Source organism: Hoplias malabaricus, chromosome 12, assembly GCF_029633855.1.
Source record: "Hoplias malabaricus isolate fHopMal1 chromosome 12, fHopMal1.hap1, whole genome shotgun sequence".
Lineage (NCBI taxonomy): Eukaryota > Metazoa > Chordata > Actinopteri > Characiformes > Erythrinidae > Hoplias > Hoplias malabaricus.
The window spans coordinates 25,091,131-25,112,735 of record NC_089811.1 but is presented as its reverse complement, the minus strand read 5'-3'; the positions used below and the strand labels follow the sequence as shown (position 1 = coordinate 25,112,735).

The 21,605-nt window shown below is 39.1% G+C and overlaps 1 protein-coding gene across 1 annotated transcript in view; it reads right to left on the bottom strand.

The window, feature by feature from the left end:
- Positions 1-21,605, bottom strand: part of lrp1bb (low density lipoprotein receptor-related protein 1Bb) — a 471,212-nt gene that overhangs the window by 259,532 nt on the left and 190,075 nt on the right. The window contains exons 6-8 of the mRNA XM_066685917.1: positions 18,289-18,417; positions 12,270-12,527; positions 6,734-6,896 (exon numbers count right to left, since the gene is read on the bottom strand). Of these exons, the coding sequence (XP_066542014.1) occupies positions 6,734-6,896; positions 12,270-12,527; positions 18,289-18,417 (550 nt within the window). The remainder of the gene's footprint in view (positions 1-6,733; positions 6,897-12,269; positions 12,528-18,288; positions 18,418-21,605) is intronic.

Sequence of the window (21,605 nt, the reverse complement as noted above, 5' to 3'; positions counted from 1 at the left end):
CAGTAACCCAACAATGTTGGCAGACAGCACAAGTGAAAAGTATGGTTTCGTGATTTTAACATAGACCCCGTAGCTGGGAGCATCTGAATACAGTGGGAATATGACTCCAGAGAAGTTGCTGAGGAGCTAGTTTACTAAGCAGCAAATCTTAAAGCTGGCGTCAGGAGAGCGCAACAATTTATCTAAAAGCATTCCATGAGTACAGTAAAGTCTTTATGTAAACACACTACTTCCTTTAATATTACAAAAAGCATCTGATACGGCCTGGCGGTGGAGACTGCATGCGCTCGGCTGATGACAGGAGACACCAAGGCAGCAGCGAGCACTTAATCTATGGACGTCAAGCCGAGATAGAGATACGGTGGCTTTTGAATCGGTGTTAAGACCAGGCTGACAAATCTTCTCTGTCAGCCAGCACAGCTCTCTCTCTCTCTCTCTCTCTCTCTCTCTCTTTCTCTGAACAGGTGTAATATCTACCTGGAATACAAATGCCACATTTCAGACATCGCAGGTGCCGCTGAATCAGTGCCTAAGGATTCAAGCAACATATCAATGTCAAAAACAGCATGCTTGAAGAGGCGATAAGGTATAGTCCAATATCTCTTTTTTTCCCTGATGCAATGTGCAGGTGAGTGCTGTCAAGCCCAAACCCCAGGGATTTATCCAGAAATACATTCAGCCATATCTGAATATGCCTAATTTAGTCTCTAAACTGGACCCATATTTGCGAGCTCCCATCTTCAGCTCCATTAAACCCACAGCAACTAGCACAGAGATTCATTTGCTGACGCCACCGTACCTGCAGCACGCAACATCTGCTCGGACATTAACAACCACCCGAAAGCCTATGAATCATTCTAATCAGCTGTATTTATAATCCAAGGACACGAAATGACCATTACCACTTTACATATGAGGCAAGAGCCATGAATTATAATTTCTGAATTACATATTCTTGAGCACAAGCTCCTACGTGACTGAATCAGGATGTGTTCAAACGTGGACTGCAAGGCCACAGAAGTGGATACTGGACAATTTGCATGAAAATGCTAAAAGGAAAATGCTCTGTGAATAGAACTTAAACATCAGCGTGGCCTTTGTTATGGAACAAATGAAAAAACGAATAACAGCGAAACAGCTCTAGCATCAGGCAGTGGTGTATTTTGAATTCTGAAAGGGACTGTGTGGACCTTATGGGAGCAGATGTGGTTTTATACAACATCTGAACATCTGGAGACATCCATGAAACATTTTGGACTAAATGTTGGCAAGAACACAGCAGAATCACATGAGCCTAATGTCACCATGCTCAATGCCAGGAGTGGGCTAGATTGGTACAAAGCATCGCAACAACAAGCTATGAAGCAATTGAACTATGTTCTCTAATGTGATGGAGCGTCACAAAATAGCCTTTGGATAAGTCTGAACTGCTGTTTACTCCAAAAACTAGTACCTGATTGTACTAATGTTTATGTGGCGCAGTGCCATCTAATCACACCGCAGGAAACAAAGTCCACATTAATAAACTGTACTTTGAGATGATGGTCCATGACAGCTGACTTTTACTATACGGCCAAGAGTTTGTAGACAGCTGCCCAGAGACTATCACAGCCAGTTGTGCACCTTTAAAAACACTGCCCTAGAGTCAAGAGATGTCAAAGGGTTTGAAGTGGTACCTTGGAATCAATGTTGTGAATCAAGCACATCTCATTCATTCTGTTTTCTTAGTGTTACAGTAGTTAGCTTTTTTTTTTCTTGTGTTATTAATTGCAATCTGGATGTTAGAGCATTGACTAGATTAAAGGTTCTCAACCTTTTTCCTCCTCAAGACCCACGCATTTATAACTACCTTGCATGAAGACCTCTGGATGGTTTTATACTTGAAAATATAATTAAATAACAGCAGTGGCTGTTTGCTCACTACTGAATGTATAACTGAACTTCAAATATGAACAGATTAGAATCAGGAACATGGGAAACTGTATTACACCAGAGCTCAAGTTGTGTTATGGTAATTTTTTATGTTCTTTATAGAAATCTCTCATGGGTGGAAGACAAACATTGAGACTTATTATTTATTTATTTATTTATTTATTTTTTTGCTATTATTATTTTTTTTATTTCAAAAGGCAAGAAATGGACAAAATTACTGTGTGTGCCAATATGGCAGGATGAATATGGTTTTCATTAGTGGTCACACTTTACAGATGTAATAATATGGTAATACTAAGATAAATAAGTTATATTTAGCCATAAATTAAATGCAAGTTTCCTAGTTGTTACTAAATAGCTCTTTAGTGTGCTTTGCCGTGGTAACTAACTGTGTAAAATTATGGTAATTACCCTAGAGTTTCTGAAATTACATGGTATTTGTGTAAAACACACATGTGATGTGAAGACATCAGTTCGTATTGATCTGTACTGAACCCAAGCAGGGAATTGAACACAAGTCATCAGCTCTTATTACCTATGGCCACAAACATTTGTATCCAGAGCCTACCCAGAATGACTAGGCGCAAAGAACACACCCTAGAAAGCTACAGTCCATCACAGGGCAACACACTCACAGCATTCACAGCTATAGACACTTCTGAATTGGCAATCCACCTACCAATGTGTTTGTAGAACTCATCAAACTCCTCACAGACAATGACCTGAAGTAGGTATTAAACCCCAAACCGCAGAACCCTGAAGTTATATGACTGTGACACTACCTGTTGTGCCATCGTTATACAGTTCAAGCCAGGTTTATCACTGAATGAAGGCAGCCATGGACATGTTCAGTGTCCTTGGAACCTGTGGCATTAGAGAGTCACTATAATGGGAAGCATGGTAAATGTGGTGTAGACGGAGGGATATTTCCCTCTGTGGACTTGGAGCAGTGTTGATGTGAAAAGAAATGAGCTGAAAATGTCTGTCATTCCTCCACCAATATAAGCAAACAAACTGCGAGGAGAGAGACCGCCTGTGTTTAAAGATCAGCCGCTCTGCTTTTACCAAATCAAATCTCTCACCATCCTGATTCAAGGAAAGTTAAGCTGAACTATGAAGTGGGGTTAAACAAAGTTTATCCCCAGTCTTATTCCCTGACTGCAATGTTCATTTCCAATTGAAAGACAACACATTCCATCAAAGCCTACTAGCAGCTGGAAGACAGTTCCTCATTGAATATGGTAGAAAAATAAAAATAGGAGAAAAAAAATAAAAATAAAAGGCACAATAACAAACCAGTGGTTTTTTCAAATCCCATAAACAGCACCTCATGCTGAGGCTCCATCAAAATACTACCAATTTGTTTTGTTTCCAAGCCACATTGCTCCAGGCTGGGAGACCTTCTCTGCTCTCTCTGGCTCTCTAACACTCGTGCAGCTGTGCCTCACATCTTGCCAATTAGAGGAAGAGCAGAGTAAGGAGAGGGGCTGATAGGCAGTTTCACTATGGACCATGTGCACCTAGATCTGCATTGCTTTCATCTATAGAGAACCTGCAGACTGGGCCAGTGCAATGCTTTTCTCCCAGAGCTCCCTGCTTTTAACATAGAGCTCACAGAACAAGCTGCCTGGAGACCACTGAGAAAGAGAGAGAGAGAGAGAGAGAGACAGAGAGAGAGAGAGAGAGAGAGAGAGAGAGAGAGAGAGAGAGAGAGAGAGAGAGAGAGTCATCATGAATGGAAATCCTCATGGATTACCATTCCCATAAAACCCACTAGACCTAATAAATAGCATGTCATAAAGTAAGCATTTCTGCTGCTAAAATATTATGCTCATTACCAAATGCATTAAAAAGACACAAAAAGGGGTTAATCCCCAGTGAATAGAGGAGGACTGCCTGTGTGCTTGTTCGATAGAGGTATAACAGGGTAAGCAAAAAAAAAAAAAAAAAAACTCCACAGAACAGGATTTTCTCTCTATTCATGATAAGAGTGCTGAAAGAGTAAGTACCGACCGACCAGAGCCTGCATTTACAAAGCAGGAGTGCAGAAGAAGGGGAATTACTAACCTTTAAAAAGGACACTTCAACATTTCTGAAAATGAATCCTCTTTTTGTACCTTAGTGCAGAAAAACAGGATTCATCATTTTCCTGTATTTTCACATTCGTCACAAACTGAAAGTGGAGCTACTTAGCTCTGCGTGCTGAATAGAAGGCTAGCGGAACTTTTATCTAACCCTGCTCTGCATGTGTACGTAAATAAAAGGCAGGAAAGTGGTCTAAAGGAGGGGATTGTGGTATAAGCCTACTACTCACAGTTAATATCTACTTTGCGAGTTATAAACGTGCATGTAACCGCAGACAGCAGCTTCAGTTAGCATATCTATAGCTCATTTATTGGTTTTTATGTATTTATTTGTTTTTAAGTTTCTTAGCAACACACAAAAGTGCAGCTCCTTTACGAACACGCAGCATTGGACATGATGCCCCTTCTCTTATATTCTACACAGCATAAGACCTAGCCAATCAAAGCCTGCCAAAGATGAGGATGCTCTATTCATGATAGGTGCTGGATTTAAAATTAACATCATGTAAATGACAGCACACACTCTTAATAGACAGCTTATTTATAAATGCCTGACAAGAAAAGGCTAATTGCTGTATTTAGCAATGAACTATTTCTCCTTGACTCTTAACCTCAACTGCACTCTTTGTGGGAGCTAATGTACAGCTTCTGCACCTGGATTCATTAAGCAATGGTGTTTCTTGCATCAATGGAGCTTTGTATGAACCCACCGTTTGAAGTCATATCTATATCCCTGACCCTAATCGCTTTCTTCCCAGTGGGACAGGTTCTCCACAAAGAAGTAGTATTAATAATACTGAAATTAACATTCCAGATATATAGTTTTTGATTCAGTATGACTGTATTTTATGATCACTAAGGGAGCTCCCATCCACTAGCCGTTTGGCTAAAGCCAAGCCAATTCTCTGTTATAAATGAATTACAGAGACAGTGCTGTAAACTGTTGTGGGTGAATTTTATACAGAAAAAAATCCTGCAGTTTCTTAGGCACTTAGACTTCCAGTTAGGATTAAAATTATGGTTCAGAGTGGAGGGCATGTGTAAACCCTATCCCCAAAGGACAGCTCTAGTTCCAACACATTGTACATATACTGGGATTAGTCTTTTAGCAAATTATGCATAAATACACTCAGTAATTATTAAAGTTGTCCACTCCAACAAAATTAACTGATCGTCATGGTGACATTAGTGACAACACTACTATTAAGACTACCTCAGAAATGCTTATTTAAAGAATCATGTTTAAATAAGGTGTGTGAATGTGAAGGAAATTTCAACAACCTCCACATAACATGGGCATAGAATGGTGGGTTGTAAAACATAACCCTGAGAAAACAAAGTTTTAACAGCGCATGTTAAACACCACACATGGAATAAAATAATTAGTCTTCATCTTTACTGAAGTGTGGCTCTAGAATCTTCTTTCTTTTGTAATTGGCCACTTACTGTATGCGCTTCTGGGCTAAGGGAGTTATTGCTGATGTGCGGCTCGTAATATAGAACTGCGGTTCCTCCATCAATGCTCCATCCTCTGAGATGGTCGGTGTGTTCTCCAAACATGTAAGAGCAGAAGAGCATTTCCTGCTTTTGCTTTATAAGCTCAGGAGGTCAGTTAAGCTGGAACACCTCTGCTAGTGCCCACCTTGGTGCATTAAAACAGAAGTATTGGTAGGAGACTACCAAATTGCACAAAGAAAACAACCCGTGGCCTTCAGAACAATGTAGTAATGGGTATTCAGTGTTGCATATTTATAGCTGTTGTAATCCTTTAAAAAGCAGAGACACTTTTTATTCTCCATTAAAGCATCTCTTGAAAAGTTCTCCTGATTTTAAATTGCACTGAAGGCCACTGGTAAAGAAGGTGCTTGGATGCCAAGAGCACAACTTTTGCTCTTTAATTTAATATTATTTTCAAGGAACAAGCAACAACAATAAGGCAAGAGCAAGCAGGACCTGCAATCACACCAAGGCTGGAGTTCTATCATTTGGTGGCCTCTCTCTCTCTCTCTCTCTCTCTCTCTCTCTCTCTCTCTCTCTCTCTCTCTCTCTCTCTGGTCTTCACCATAGTCTTAAACGCTGGCTCTAAGATTGGGTTTTACTTTGGGGAGCCTCATTAAAAACCTGCACTGAGTCTCTGTGCTCTGTCTGTCCTTGTGCTCTCATGAATATAATGGTACCCACACTGTGTCAAGCTTCTAGTTTCAGCTCACTGGGAATATTACCACCGAGCCCCCTTTTAGCTGCTGATAAGTGGAATAATCACGCCGCCTTCCTCCTCTCCGAGGAGCCATTGTGTCCTTTCGCTCACTTCTTTCCAAACATTTCCACAATTACTACTCAACAGGGAAGATTCCATGGCTCTGTGAATTTGGGAAAGCAGTTTCTGCCATCAGAACAAAAACAACAACAACATCAAAAAAAAAAAAAATTCCCAGAAAATAGAGTTCCGCTGGGCCGTGTCAGAACTGTGGGATGTGGGTTAAATCACGGAATACTAATTTCAGTTCTCTCAGGTGCTGCTGCTGCTGCTGTTCACGTAGAAGAGCAAATATTTAGTGCCGGGATTGCAGGATTGAAGGCACATTTGTAGCAATGTTTAAAGACGCAGAACCAAGGCCCTAGTTTAAACTTCTAGACAGTTAATTAGAATTAATTCTCTCAGCTCAGAACGCTTCTGCTTTGCTGCATTCCACACCACTCCTGAATATTTCACTCACCCCATCAGAGGATCCACAGCTATTCCTTTGGGATTGGACAAGTCCAGATCTATTATGGTGACGCAAGTCTCTCCACTCCTGCTGCAAACGAATATCCTGCCGCTCACTCTGTCCACAAAGTAGAAGTTTCCTGTGAGCCAGTCAATCGCCATTTGTTCAACATCTGTAATGAAGACAAAGACTTTTAATGAATGCATTCTGTCTGCTGCTGACAACATCAAAGTTTTCTAATAGTGAAGGGGGGAAAACATAGAATTAAGAAATTAAGATTTAAGCAATAACATCAATGCATGAAAATCCAAATACAGGGCTGTCAACTGGAAATGAAGTCACAGATACCCTGGTATAATTTCCTATGTATGCTGAAGGCATAATGTTTTACTGGTGCAAGTATTTGGTGTTAAATTTAAGGAGACTTTATTGTCGTTCACAACAAATGTGGCACATGAGGTGGAACAATATTGAGTACCCAAGGCCCCAGTTTCCCCCAAAGTAACACTATATAAATTACAATATATTATGTAAAAAATTTAGAACAGAAAAAATTTTCTGGCATTTCAAAAAAAGGAAAGCCCAAAATACATACTTGTTGTTTGAATGTCTGGAGAAGCTTTGTGGCTTCATATCAATGTCTTTGTTTACAAGTGTTTTTTATTATGTGATTGTATTGTACAGAAAATATGGAGGGCAGGACTAATAAGTGAAGAAATGAAAAAAGGAGCACAAAGTTCTGTTCATAAATCAGTGCTTTTCTTGTTTATTTTGTTTTAAAATAAAAACTAGATGATCTACCACCAAAGAAAAAAAGACCAAGAACATTTTGTTGATTTTAAAGATTACAATTAGTTATTTATTCAACGTAACTGGTTAAAGTACATGACGTTTAAGGTGGCTGTGTGCAGCTATATGGAGATTTATAAACACATTAATGCCACAAAATGTCTCCCCACCATTTCCCTTTATAATGTTTCAGGCAAATACACACAAACTCGCATGAAATAAGACAAATTCAGAAGCTCTCCTCTCTCTGTGCGACATATTACATGTGTAAATATTGCAGAGTTCCAAGCTGTCCTGCTGAGCTTCTGAACTAACCAACACCAAGCTGAGGCTCTGGCCAACACGCTTGGTGTCATGCCAAACACATCCCCAGAAACACACACAAACAGAGCGTGTTCCTGTCTTAGTTTCTATGATTCAGCCACGGTTCCTGCTGAAGAACCTAGTTTTTTGGAACAAATTTTTCTGGTTTGTGAACCAGTTTATGTCAGTGGATACACGTCAAAAGATTCAAAATTTAGTTCATGAACTGGAATGTGAAATATGGTTGAATTGCCAACAGACAGCGTAGTAGCACCACCTTAAGTTTTCTCTGTGAAATACTGCTGAACTAACAGTTCCTACTCATGCATTAAGAGTCAGTCAGTCGGTAGGTGGTCTGGCAAAAATGCAATAAACAAAAACAATAAATAAGATTAAAAAGTAGCAACAACACAGATCATGGTTGTAAGTAAGGTGTATAGGGGTATGGATAGCAACAACATGGACAAAGTGAGCAATCGCGGATAAAGTGTTGTGTGTCAACGAAAGTGACATGTCACTGATAGTTGTTTAAGAGTTTAAGGGTCTTACAGCTTATGGAATGAAGCTGTTTCTTATTCTGGTGGTATTACACTTAATGTTTGGCAACCTCCTGCCTGAGGGGAGCGGGTCAAAAGTGTATGTGCTGGGTGAGTCCTTCCAAAAGTGAGTCCTTCATGAGGCAGACGGCCATTTATATGGCATACATGACACAATATAAAGCCCGGTATAACTGTTCCTAGTCATACTTAGTTAATACTTCATAATATTTCATATAATCAAAAATAAATTTTGTCCGTAATTCAAATATATTCAAATGGTTAATATATTCATTTTAACTGCAGTAACTGCCAACACAATGTGTCTTAAATCCCTAGGTTTGAACATAAATATCAAGCATCCTCTAAATAGCACAGTGTTATAAACAAGTTCTCAGCCTGGAGCCAAGACATAAGTGTTTTAAAAAGTACATAAGTCTTTACATACATCAGAGAATGACTTTTTTATTAAATCATACATATATATAGCATGTAATATTCTCTTCTCTAACACTTGGTTATGTGACCCATGCTTTTATAGCTGTGTCTGTTCTGTCAGGTAAGGATTACACCAGTCTCTTGAGATCCAGTCCATTCTAGCCCAGTCTTCCATGAACTGGGTTTGTTTGCAACTATTTCAGCATTGCACCTGCTGTTCCAAATTGAGAATTGAGGGTTTAGTGATTTTGCTGCTCAGTCACACTGCCTCAGTGCTCCATCGTGTCTACTGAAGCAGCCATACACAGATACCCTACAGCTGTCATCCTGGATGGTGGGAATGTCAGTGTTGTGTTCTGCTGGAACATGAACACAAAGTTAGTGGAAGAGTGGGTTAACGTGGTCAGAATGTCAGAATGGCGTGATATAGTCCTTACCAATAAGACAATCAAGTAACAGGTTGCTTATCCATAATGGCCGTGATTATTTCTAAATCTGAGAGCATATTAAATGTTAGTTGTAGTGCAATATTTATATGATTAATTTGTGTGTCATCTTTTGGTCAGTTTTAGTCTTTTACGATCAACATTTTGTAAATCCCTGCTTGTCCAGTGTTCAGAAATGAAGGGTATAGACAGACAGAGTGTCACTCTTTGCTGCTGTAATATTCTCTAGTCTTCTGGGAAGGTTTTAAAGTAGATGTTAAAACATTTCTTTGAGTATCTGATTGCATTTGGTTGATGAAATGATCAGCCACAGTAGCATAAGTGAGTTCAGGTATTGATGTTAAATTATTACCTCTGAGTCACAAATACTTTTCTATATTGCCCCAATGGTATCAAATGCTGCTCTATCACTTCAGAGAAAGTAGTCCTACTGCTTCCCAGCTTAAATCCTGAGGGGCTTTTTACCCCTAATATATACATAATGGTGGACATGATGACCTCTGCTCATGTCCTGCTGCTCATTAACAAATATTTAATGCTTGTACAGATTATATGGAGATCTGATGGAACATCTGGAGCTACAAAAGTGATCACAAACACTTTCAGAAAAATGATACAGCACAGATATATTACTGTTCACTAAAGGTACCATTTAAAGATACAACTGTGGTTTTAAAGTCCAGTTGTGTTCCTTAAAGGTACATTACATTCGCTCCTTCAGAAGGAGAGGTGAATATCTGTATCTTTCCCCTTTTCTAAGTGACTTTTCTGGCGCAGATTTTGCATATTGCCTTGTCTAAATTGTGTGGTTCTGCCTTTTCATTTGGTTGAAAGCCAAAATGCTCCCAAAATGGTGAAGTTGCATTTGGTTTTGAGGCTAGGTTTACTGCCATTGTGTCCATTTTTATAAAACGAAGACTGACACTCAGCCATTCAGCAGCAGTAGTTCAGATGCCAAAAATGAAATAAATTTATTTAAAATTTATTACACATGCCCTAAAGTGTATAACAAGAATGACCAGGGACATGTACACATTGTGGTTGTGATGGTTGCTTGCAGTTCTTTGCGGCTTGCTGGTCGATAGCATGATATTATCCTATTGCGGTTATTGCAACAGCCCTGAGAACCCGCTGTGTTCCCTAAATGTATTCAGAATTCTCTTGAACAGATGGAAAATTTAATATGTAGTGTACAAATTCAACATCCAAATCTACAATTAGTAGGTAATTGAGTGGACCACCACAATGAGGGTAAAAGGTACCCCCACAGTGACTAATTTTCTAAGAATGTAGTTTCCATTATATAACTTGGGGGCTCGGTGGTAACTAAGTCAGGTGTTTGTACAATAAATGTTTATTTAATCAGCTCCACTTACCATACAGTAGTTCTACAATTACAAAGTATAGTCCATCTTTTGTTCTGCATACTTTCTTAGTCCCCTTTCATCCTGTTCTTCAATGGTCCGGACCCCCACAAAAACACAATAGACTAGAAGACAACCAACACAAACTGGGCAGCAACAGATGAGCTACTGCCTCTGATTTTACATCTTCAAGGTGGATCAATGAGATAAGTTTCTCTAACAGACATCGTACCAATGCAACATGTGCTCACAACTTTTTTTTTTTTTTTTTTTTTTTTACTTTTCTCTACCATATAAAGACCATACACATCAAAGTGGCTATGCTTCATTTTATGAATATACGTTTTCCTCAGTCTTATGTCCTATATGTAAAGCAAAAGAACACTATCACATTGTTATGTGAATAAAGAAATGTGTGCACATGTACAAGAGCTGACATTGTACTGTGCATCAAAAGACTTGCTCTGAACAATACCATGACCCATAGGCATCTGTATGTATGATTATATACCATCAATGTAGGGCCTAGAGAAGTAAAATTGCACCCAATGATACAGTAGGTTTGAAGTTGAATACTGAATAAGTGAATGCGTTTAAATTCATTGACTCTAATCAGGTCAGTGTAGCCATGGTTACTTTTGAAGCTGTATATCACCTGAGTGGAATGGAATGCCATATAAATGGTAATGTTCAATCATAGAAATGTGAGTGCTTCATCATATCATATTGCTGTCCAGAAAATGGACCATGAAAATATACACTACGTGTCCAAAAGTTTCAAAGCTCATCCAGTGTTTCTGCTTTGTATTCCTTCACCTCTTTGCTGTAGTAACAGCCTTGCTCTTCTGGGAAGGCTTTATATTAGATGCTAGATGCTGGCACATTTTTTGTGAGAATCCTATTGCATTCAGCCACAAGAGAATTAATGAGGTACACTGACCAAAAAAATAAATAAATAATGTGTAGAATTGGTGTATGACGAAACTGGCAACGACTCTTGTTCTCCAGCCCAAACTAATGCTCCACCAGCAGAAACTGCCGCACAGCAAACACATATACAAACACACACACACAAACACACACACACACACACACACACACACAAACACACACACACATATCCCTTAAATAACCCCAAAACAACCACAAATTAACCGACAGTGTAGCCGCAGAGCATGCTGGGAGCTCCCCCTGTGAGTTCCACAGTTCCTCCCACTGCCGGTGCCACCAGAAAATAATTAGGTAAAATTTATTTAACTTTTACAGGTGGTTTTAATGTTTTTAACTACATAATATGCACAGTGATTACTGAATTATTTATAGAAAACCTATTCACTTGCATTATATGTACCAAACACCATCCCCCACACACACACATGCACAATACATGCATAATAATTACAGTGTACTGATGCTGGATTATTAGTTTTGTATTATTCTAGAGAATGCAGATATACTGCCCCACAACCCACTGTTAGAGCCCTATAGCCCACACTTGGCACTGGACATGGTGACCTTTGAACCACTCCACTCTGCTTGCAGTGTATTCTATGGAGATAATGTCTAATTAATTCACCTGGGGCAATACCATGTCCAGTTCAGAGTATTGCCCAAACTTCTGTAAGACTTTCTTTAGTATTAGTTGACACAAGCACATCTGATAACTTACTGTGAAGATTCTGCACTGTCTTTATTTCCCGTTCTTTAGAAAAGCCGCTTGGTTTCTTCATCTTGGCGCACCAGAGTTGTCCAGTGGACTCGGAGGATGTGACCCAGCATGCTGAATCTTCATTGTGGTAGACGTCCAAGGCATGCGTCCCATTGGTGTCCAGGAGCTTCAGGGTCTGTACGCTGGATCCATTCAGAGCTGTGATTACAATATTACTCAAGCCTCCAATCAGCAGAGCAGCAGGGCTCTCACCAGGCTCTGAAACAAAAGGAAGGGGAGAAACGGTTACGAGTCAGCATGAAGTCAGAAATTTTCCAGGCATGTGAAATATTCTGTATGCGCAGAAATTTCAGGGTTGAGTTGCAGAGTCACAGCAGAGAAAAGGAACTATGTTTCACTGGTAATCAGCCTGTCTTCACTTGCCAAAGCTAATTGCTTAGTTAACTACTAAATGTAAAAAAAAAATCACTGTTGAAAATTTCCCATAGTTTCCAGCTTTTGTAAAATTCTGCGCCAGGATTTTAGAACACAGTGGCAGAAACCCTAAAACAGGACCCAAGAAGGGCCACCTAACCATTGAAAGGGTTTGGGAAGTTCCTCTCTCTATTCCTGCTCCATAGGTGGGTATTATTGACTTATGTTTGCTGTTTCAGTTATATTACTTAAGGAGGAATTGACTCCATAACAAAGAGAGTACTAACAGCATGAAAGTAAACACAGACAGAACACTACAAAGCTCAAGATACAAACAAGATTCTGTGGTAATTCAGACAATGAATAAAAACTTACAGACAATTTAAACTTCAACAACATACACACTCCAGTCAGGTTTACTCAAATATAACATGCCATCTTAAAAGATACATAGCTTCAGAATGAATACAAAAAGCAGAAGGGGGAAGGGGGGGGGGGTATTCTGTGAGAACAGTAGTTCTCCAGAATCGTCTGTTTCTATTAAAGCAGGATCTAATGTACCATTACACACAATATGAAGTAGGTAGAGCATTTATTTTGGTGTACACTCTCAGAACAAAAGGTACAGTGGAGGTACATTATTGTTCACTAAAAGGTACAAACAGTATAAATGTACCTTTTAAAGGTACAATAGTGGTTTTAAAGACCAGTTGTGTTCCTTAAAGGTACATTACATTCTCTTCTCCAGATGAAAAGTTGATATTTTTAGTATTATATATTATAGTTTTAAGATTATAAAACTTTGTAAAACAAAAGAACAAAATATAAGTCCTGGAGATATTTTTTTTGCTCTTGTACCAGATATCGGTTTGATCACAGAGATACACCTAGGAAAATGATGTATATCATTATATGATCGAGTTAGCCATACACAGTTTTGATGAATCAGGGCCTGTATGTTTATTATTAGTAATATATAAAAAACAGCTTTAATGATGATGACAACAGTACTGGGATTTCTTGATGAGAGGTTTAGAAAACTCTCATGCACGAAATCATCAGCTACACTGTATATGTATTTTATGTGTATTTATTCTACAAAACATATTTTCCGCATAAAACTCTCCTTCGATGACTTCTGAAATGTAATTTTCTTTGTTGTCTGACAGGGCTGTGTATCTGAGACAAGCTAAAACACGCATCGCCAAAGCTGCCTCTAAAGAAAGAAAACATAGTGTACGTCTCGACATATGGTGTATATTTTTGCTCAAAGTTCAACAGAAACCATAATTAATCAGCAGCAAAAGTTCAACTCTGGGTCACTACTCTGATAAATGTTATAAATCAACGTGTCCAGTTTCAGAATGTAGACTGAATGTCATCCCTCAACATCACGTAGCCGAGGCTGGCAATTACTCTCGGAGATAACATGGAGATTTTTTTCCCCCTCTTTTCGCTGGAACACTCTAAGTGGCTGCCTCAACATTTCCACCCAGACACTCATTAAGATGGCTGCGTGCCAAACAAAAGAGAGAATGCTGTATCTAAAGGAATGCTTGACTAACAAGAGCCTTGCCTCGGTCCTTATAGAAAAGAAGACGTCTATCATTTTCCTGCTTCTCTTGTAAGAACATGGCTGCTGTAAAGGGCACTGCAGTGTTCGTCATGAAATAAAGATCAGAGGTGAAACATGGCAAGGATCCATTAACTTACCTACAATATATAGTCTGAGTAGCAAAAGGTAGTGCCCCACCCCCACCTTTTGCTGTAGTAGAAGACTTTAATCTTTTAGGAAGGCTTTAGAATGTGTAGATTTGATGCCATTCAACCATGAGAATAAATGACTTTAGACACTTGATGTAGGTATGAATCACAAACAACATTACAACTCATTCAGATGGTACTGGATGGAGCCCCATCAAAGACCTAGAGCTCAGGAGCGTTACACACATCAAGAAGACACTTGGCCAGAATATCCTTCTTAATTTCATTTCATTTCAGGCCTTTCTGTGGTTTTACAAGCAATGCGGTGCATCATAAAATAGCCACATTCACTAATCATAAAGGGTGTTCTACAAACTTTGGCCTGGTGTCTGTCCCCTGCAAGAATAACCAGAGTCTGATATATTTTGTGACATACTGAAATTTTCCTTTCTTGTTTTATTATTTTCATGACGAGATCTTAAAAAAAAGCCTTATTAAACATTCACTAGCTTAATGGGTTTTTCATACTCTGCCAGTCTCCATCTGATGGCCAGGGAGTGGGGTTGCACTGAAAATTTATATGCATGAGCTTTTATAACTAATGGAAACCCCATAGTTATCCTGGCGCTACAACCTCTTTCTGCTAAATGAATATTAATGCGGGTGAGCGGTGAGTTCAGTTAAGTTTATGGGTAATGATATTCAGTTTATTCCTCCTAGGAAAACAGTCACATTGATTAAAAGCGGGCCTCCGATGCTACGTCTACCAGCAAGGTGTGCTGTGCCTTGCAGCTATTTCCCATTGAGCGAGTGTACTGTGCCTTAATCCCCCATTCAATTTCCCCGCACATGTGCAAACTGGTTCCAATGCACTGGACCAATAAATATACAAGGGCACTTCATCTTTTTTTTTCTTTTTCTTTTTTTAGGTCACAAACTCTTTCTTGCAACACAAGCGCTGTGGAATTGTAGTTGTTTCATGAGCAGCACATATTGTGACTTATTATTCATGATTTGTGTTGTGCGTGGAATTATTTATTTATTCTGAGGCGGATATTTACATCAGTAAAGGAAATATATAAATAATTTTTTTTTTAAAAAGAAAAAAGACTGCACCTGATGTCTGCGCCGGAAAACAAGGAGTAAGTAAAATCTTTTTCTCTTTTTGTGGAGATGTTGAAAAATGCATGGAAAGTCTGGAAATGGCATGAGGCAGCTCCATAATCACAGTAATTAACTTACTCTCGCTAACCTTTACGAAAGCCTTGCACTAATAACGTTAGCGGGAGAGCGACAAAAACAGACCACTCTAGTTCATTCAGCTGAGCAAACAAGTGGTCAGAGCCCAACAATCCATCACTGCCCCGACAGCTTTAGGTCTCCTGATTAAAAACTACCAGCAGATATTAGCTAAACTCGCTCACCAGTCCATCTCCAATTAGCTCCTCTGTGAAAAGCCCACCCCCACCCCGCCATTTACAAAAGCAGCTGATTTAATGATAAACTTGATTGGATTCCTGACTCGTGAGGAGGCGTCTCTCCCGGGCAGGTGCCATTAGGCATGTAATCATTGGGAGGGTTTTTGATAGAGATAGAGAATAGCTGTCCTTCAGGCTCTCCTCTTCATAAAAATCACTCTGCACTTAATCCCCCATGTCTGGCTTATCTCCAGCCAGGGGCTCCATTATCTGTCTCTCGACAGAGCAACAAACTGATGCCAGTTCTGTGGCTCAGACCGTACCATAACTCAAGGCGTTCTCACTAAATGCAATGAGAAAACATTTACCGACAAGAATGCTGGATAACTCCGTGCCGCGGCTTTGGCACCAGCCCCTAGAATAATGCATACGTCGGCTTTCAAATGTAACTCTTGTGTTTTTGCAGCATATGTTATTTACTTGGGCTTGTTGATCTTGGTGCAGTAGTTTCCAGGGAGGATTTTTGTTTATTGAAGTGCTTTTTTGTGAGAAGAACAATTTTACATAAAATGCAAAAGTACATAATTAACAGATAATTACACAGGAGCCTCAACAACTAAATATCATTTTAAAATTTTCAGTGTTAAATGTGTTCACTTTGTCTTTATTATAGCTTCCATTTTTCTTTTCCAGGAGAATTGCTTACTGTTTTTAAAGAGAAATATCCCACAGGGATAATTTTCTACAGTTCAGTCTAACAAATCCTTTTCTGAAAAACTTGGGATTTTATTTGAAATGTTACAAAAACAAGAATCTGTGATTTGTTCATTCTCTCGAAGATTTATTTAACTGACAAAGGCACAGAGAGGCAATTTAAAATCATTTCACAGAGGTAATTTGTAAATATGAACAAATGTTGAATTTGATGCCTAAAACACTTTTGTGTTCTGGACAGTGACAATGTAAGTCCACGTTTCTGCTTTTATAGGGGCACAACAGACATTGTGATCCCTGTGCCAATGACAAACAGGAACATCCATCCCTATAAGTGAACGGTGAAAAACAAAACATCTTTCATGAATTGAGATTGGGTGACTGTATATTAATGGACGTGCCAAAGATGTGGACATATGCTGCCATCAAGGTGACCCCTTTACTGGGAAAGTCCATGGTTATTTCAGCAGGACCATAGCAGGCTCCATTCAGCATGTGCTACAACAGTGTGGTTTCAAAGAAAAATGGTGTGTGGGTGTGTGTGTGTGTGTGTGTGTGTTTGACTAGAGTCCCTGCTTGTAGTCACTGTCTCCTACGTTATGCAGTGAAGAATCAGACAATAGTGACCATGCACTGTTGAGTAGCTGAAGTCTTGTAAAAAGTACGAACAGGCTAAGATTCCACTGGTAAGATTGTGAGAGTTTGTATCCTCTGTCCCCAAATGATTACAAAATGTAATTAAAAGGAAAGGTGATGAAACACAGTGGTAAACGCATCTCTGTCCCAACTTTTTTGGAGAATGTTGCAAGCATCATATTTTAAACATATTTTTCTTCCCCAAAATACTGTCAGGTTGGATAGTGAAAACAATAGAAATCTTTTCTTTGTACATTTGTCAGTTAAATAAAGATCCAGTAATTTACCAAATCACAGATTCTTTCTTAAACTGGATTTTACAACTTTTCTGGAAACAGGTTTGAAGTAGCCTGTTGTATTTTGTGTATCTAAATATTAAAGCAATCCCAACTAGTATTCTACATTCAATGATGTGTGGGTCTGGACTTTAGAATGGTCAGGCAAGGCCAAAGCTTTGTTCTGATAACACCAGAAGCTTCTGTGTAATCTATTACTCTCTCAACCCTTGCTCCATGTCTTAAATATCTCATCTCTAGTGGGAACTGTCTTCTTTTTATGTCTATTTCCTCTTTTCCAATAACTGAAAAAGCTGGAACTTTTGAAAGCTATGCATCCTTTCAGACCTAGAGCATTGAGTTTTCTTTTCACATTGGCAGGACAGAAAGAAAGAAGCACACGTCTCTGGACTGATTTAATGTCACTCTCCTTATATTCATCCATTTGTTTATTCTGACTCAGTAGGATTCTATAAAGAGTTTTTGTTTATTCAAGCACTGCTTAGGAGAAGGTAGGAAAGTGCAGAGGAATTTTCACTGAAGGAAAATGTAGCATATTGTGTAAATACATTAAAGAACAACCGTCTACCGATTCTACGTCATTCCTTCAAGGAAAAATGGAACCAATTCACTGCTATTCGACTAGGTTACAGTAAAGTTACATCAGTACTGTAATCCTTCCTGTGTCTATTCCAGCCAACACACATGCCTGTGTATTTTTATTGTACTTCACAAACTCTGAAACGGAGGGTGACACTGCTTTGTTTGTGCACGCTGCAAATACATAAAAGAAGAAACAGAAGTGTGTATATACAGTTGAAAAGCACAGTTCTCCAATCTTTAATTCATCAAACTTACCCTGTTGGGCTGTGCAGGAATGTCTGTTGGACTGCAGGCTGTATCCGTCTGCGCAGCCGCACCGGTATGAGCCATAGGTGTTCATGCAGGTCTGACTGCATATCCCATACGCCGCGCATTCATCATGATCTGCACACAGAGGAAGAGTCTCTGATGACAAATTAGGTGTGCTCAAACATGACCCAGATACATAAAACCTGCTTAATGTGGCCTTGCTGTGACTCTTTGTAAGTGCCGTCTCACATCACTGGACCTGTCCTGCCTTGCTCCAGTCTCCAGTGTTTTGTCAGTTTAGAGGCGAGCACTGGATAATCTACAAGTATGAATTCGCTGATTACTCTCCACTGATTTCCAAGGCTTGAAAAGCAGAGTATAGGGACCCGGTGTTCAACTCTAAAGACAATATCTGTCCCTGAGAAACTGCTGGCACTGTCAGTCAGAATGTGCTGTACATATTTTACTGTAGATCACATTCATAAGGCTGCAAGACATTTACATATCCTTTACATGACCATGAACATAAATCTGCATTTTAAGCTAATCTCATTTAAGTTGAAAATGTCAGTATTAAATTTAATAATGCAGGTGTTATGTGCAACAAATTTATACATTCATTTTAGTTTCATTTTATGAAAGTAGTGCATTCCGCTCAGTAAAATATTTTATTTCTGATTATAACTGGACTGAAAGCCAATAGCTATGTCATCAATTCTGATAAATTCAGAAAGTACATATTATCCAATTTAATTTCTAATCCATTGTTGTTAAAGTTGGTCTGAAACGGACTAATATTTTTGCAGATGTGGTTGTGACCTTCTTACCATAGGCAAATTGGAATGGAATATAGACACTTTTTTATTCAACCAATTTTTAAAAAAGAAAAAAATTAATGAATTAATTAATTATGTTATCATAGCGTTATTATCTAATGAACAATTTTAAGAAATATGATTTGCATTTGTTATATTAAACATTTGCATTTGTATTAATATGTCTGTGTTTAAAGGGTTAAGTTTTTTTTCATGACTTAATGTAGCCATATAATTTAAGATCTAGAGTAAAGTTTTATCCAATATATAATCACATTTATCAACTGCAGATTTAGCACTGTAGTGTAAAAATGGATGTTAAAAGGGCTCTTTGGAGCGATGCCGCTGAAGATTCCCTTCCATCCTATTTCTACAGAATAAACTAGTTAAGAGTGGTTTTATTCATTCTAGAGTAATGTACTGAATTGAAAATGATTGATTAAAAAAACTGAGTGTCTAAAGAAATCATCATCTCTGAAGGCTATCCCACATAAAGTACATATGTCTAAGATTGTATAGAAACCCCATCTATTTAGTGAATTCAGGTCCTTAGGGCACACCCATCACTGACACAGGTGTTCAGCTGAGCCTTGTCAATCTCCATAGAAAAACACTGCCAAAAAATGTGATGTTCTGGAACTGCTGTGTATGAGACTAAGGTCTCCAGGCCCAATGCCAAGCATCGACTAAATGAGTTTGAAAGCCCCCAGCACTGGGCTATGAAGCAAAGTAGCTGTGTTTACTGGAATGAATGAGCTCCATGACTGGATCATGGGGGGGGAACTGGAATGGAGTTTGTGTTGAATCAACTAACCCAACTCATCTACCACTAATCACTGACCTGATTAAAGCTCTAATGGCTTAATGCAATCAAGACCACGGCAATGTAAAAATCACCTAAAGTCCTCCCAAAGGAGTGGCAGCTGTTAATATAAAAAAAAATTAAGATAAACTACCTGTTAATATTTTCGATTTCAGAAGCTACTTTGAATGAACCTGTTGACAACATTGTGTAGAAATATGCTGTCCATCATTTTAGAAATGATCACTGCCTTACCAAAGCACTAACAAACTGCTCAAAAGTATGCTGGTGATTTTAGAATGTAGATAAAGGAGTAGTATTTAAATTGTGAAAAAGTATACCCCTTTGTAAAAAAACATATCAGTTTCCTTGGGTGTTGATTAAACATCTGTAAGATGCTTTGGCCAAAGCTTTTTGCTTTTGGTACAATTCTCCCCCTCTCTGAACATCCCTGTTCAAGACATCCATCCAGTTTCTTTAAATGATAATGAGCTGCTGCTCACCCCATCCCTGATCGTGAAGCAGCGAGAAGTGAGCAAGCAGAAACTTTCCTTTTTACCATTTTTGCTCAGTTCTCTTTCTTTCTTCTGCTTGGATTTGAATGTTTTTGCATGGTTTGCTTACTTCTCTACTCTCGTGTTCACTTCTCATTCATTCATTTATTATCTGTAACCGCTTATCCAGTTCAGGGTCGCGGTGGGTCCAGAGCCTACCTGGAATCATTGGGCGCAAGGCGAGAATACACCCTGGAGGGGGCGCCAGTCCTTCACAGGGCAACACACACACATTCACTCACACCTACGGACACTTTTGAGTCACCAATCCACCCACCAACGTGTGTTTTTGGACTGTGGGAGGAAACTGGAGCACCCGGAGGAAACCCACACGGACATGGGGAGAACACACCAACTCCTCACAGACAGTCACCCGGAGCGAGAATCGAACCCACAACCTCCAGGTCCCTGGAGCTGTGTGACTGTGACACTACACCACCGTGCCACCCATGTGTTTGCTTCTCAGCAAATTAATTCTTAATTCTTTGCTCATGCATCACTCTTTTTCCTCTGTTCTCATGTCTTCAAGTACTGAAAATGTGTGTTTTTCATAATATATCCACTTTAAAGTAAAACTCCAACATTTCATCTGTTCATCTGATGTTCATCTGCTGCATCTGTAGTGTATAGTGACTTACCCCAGACCAACATTTAGGTGTTTTCCTCTCATTAAAGAGCAGAAAACCCTATGTCTCCAAACACACTACCCACCGGCTTCTATTTTAGGAAGTCAATGAGTTTTAAATGTGTTTTAAGTCCTCTAAGTGTAATAATTACATGCTACAAATGTGGTGGATAAAGATCAGGCTGAATAACAATGAGCATTACTTTAAATACCCATCTATTTAAAGGCTCTTTAGGGAACCCAGTCCTTCCATGGCATTTCTCCAAAGAGCACTTTGAGCTTCTTTATTTTAACTGCAGTGCATTAGAAAAGAAGTTTTTGTATCAGCAACATATGAACCAAAACATCTCAGCTGTACTCAGGAGACATCATTTAGACCCAAGTAGGCACCACCCCCCACCCCCAAAACAAAGGGCTCATCCTTTGAGAAGTCAATGCCATGTGTCAAATAAAGGCAGACAGAGAGAGTGAAAGAACACCCTGGAGACAGATAGCCCTTGTTCCCTCTCCTTTAGCCCATCTTTCAC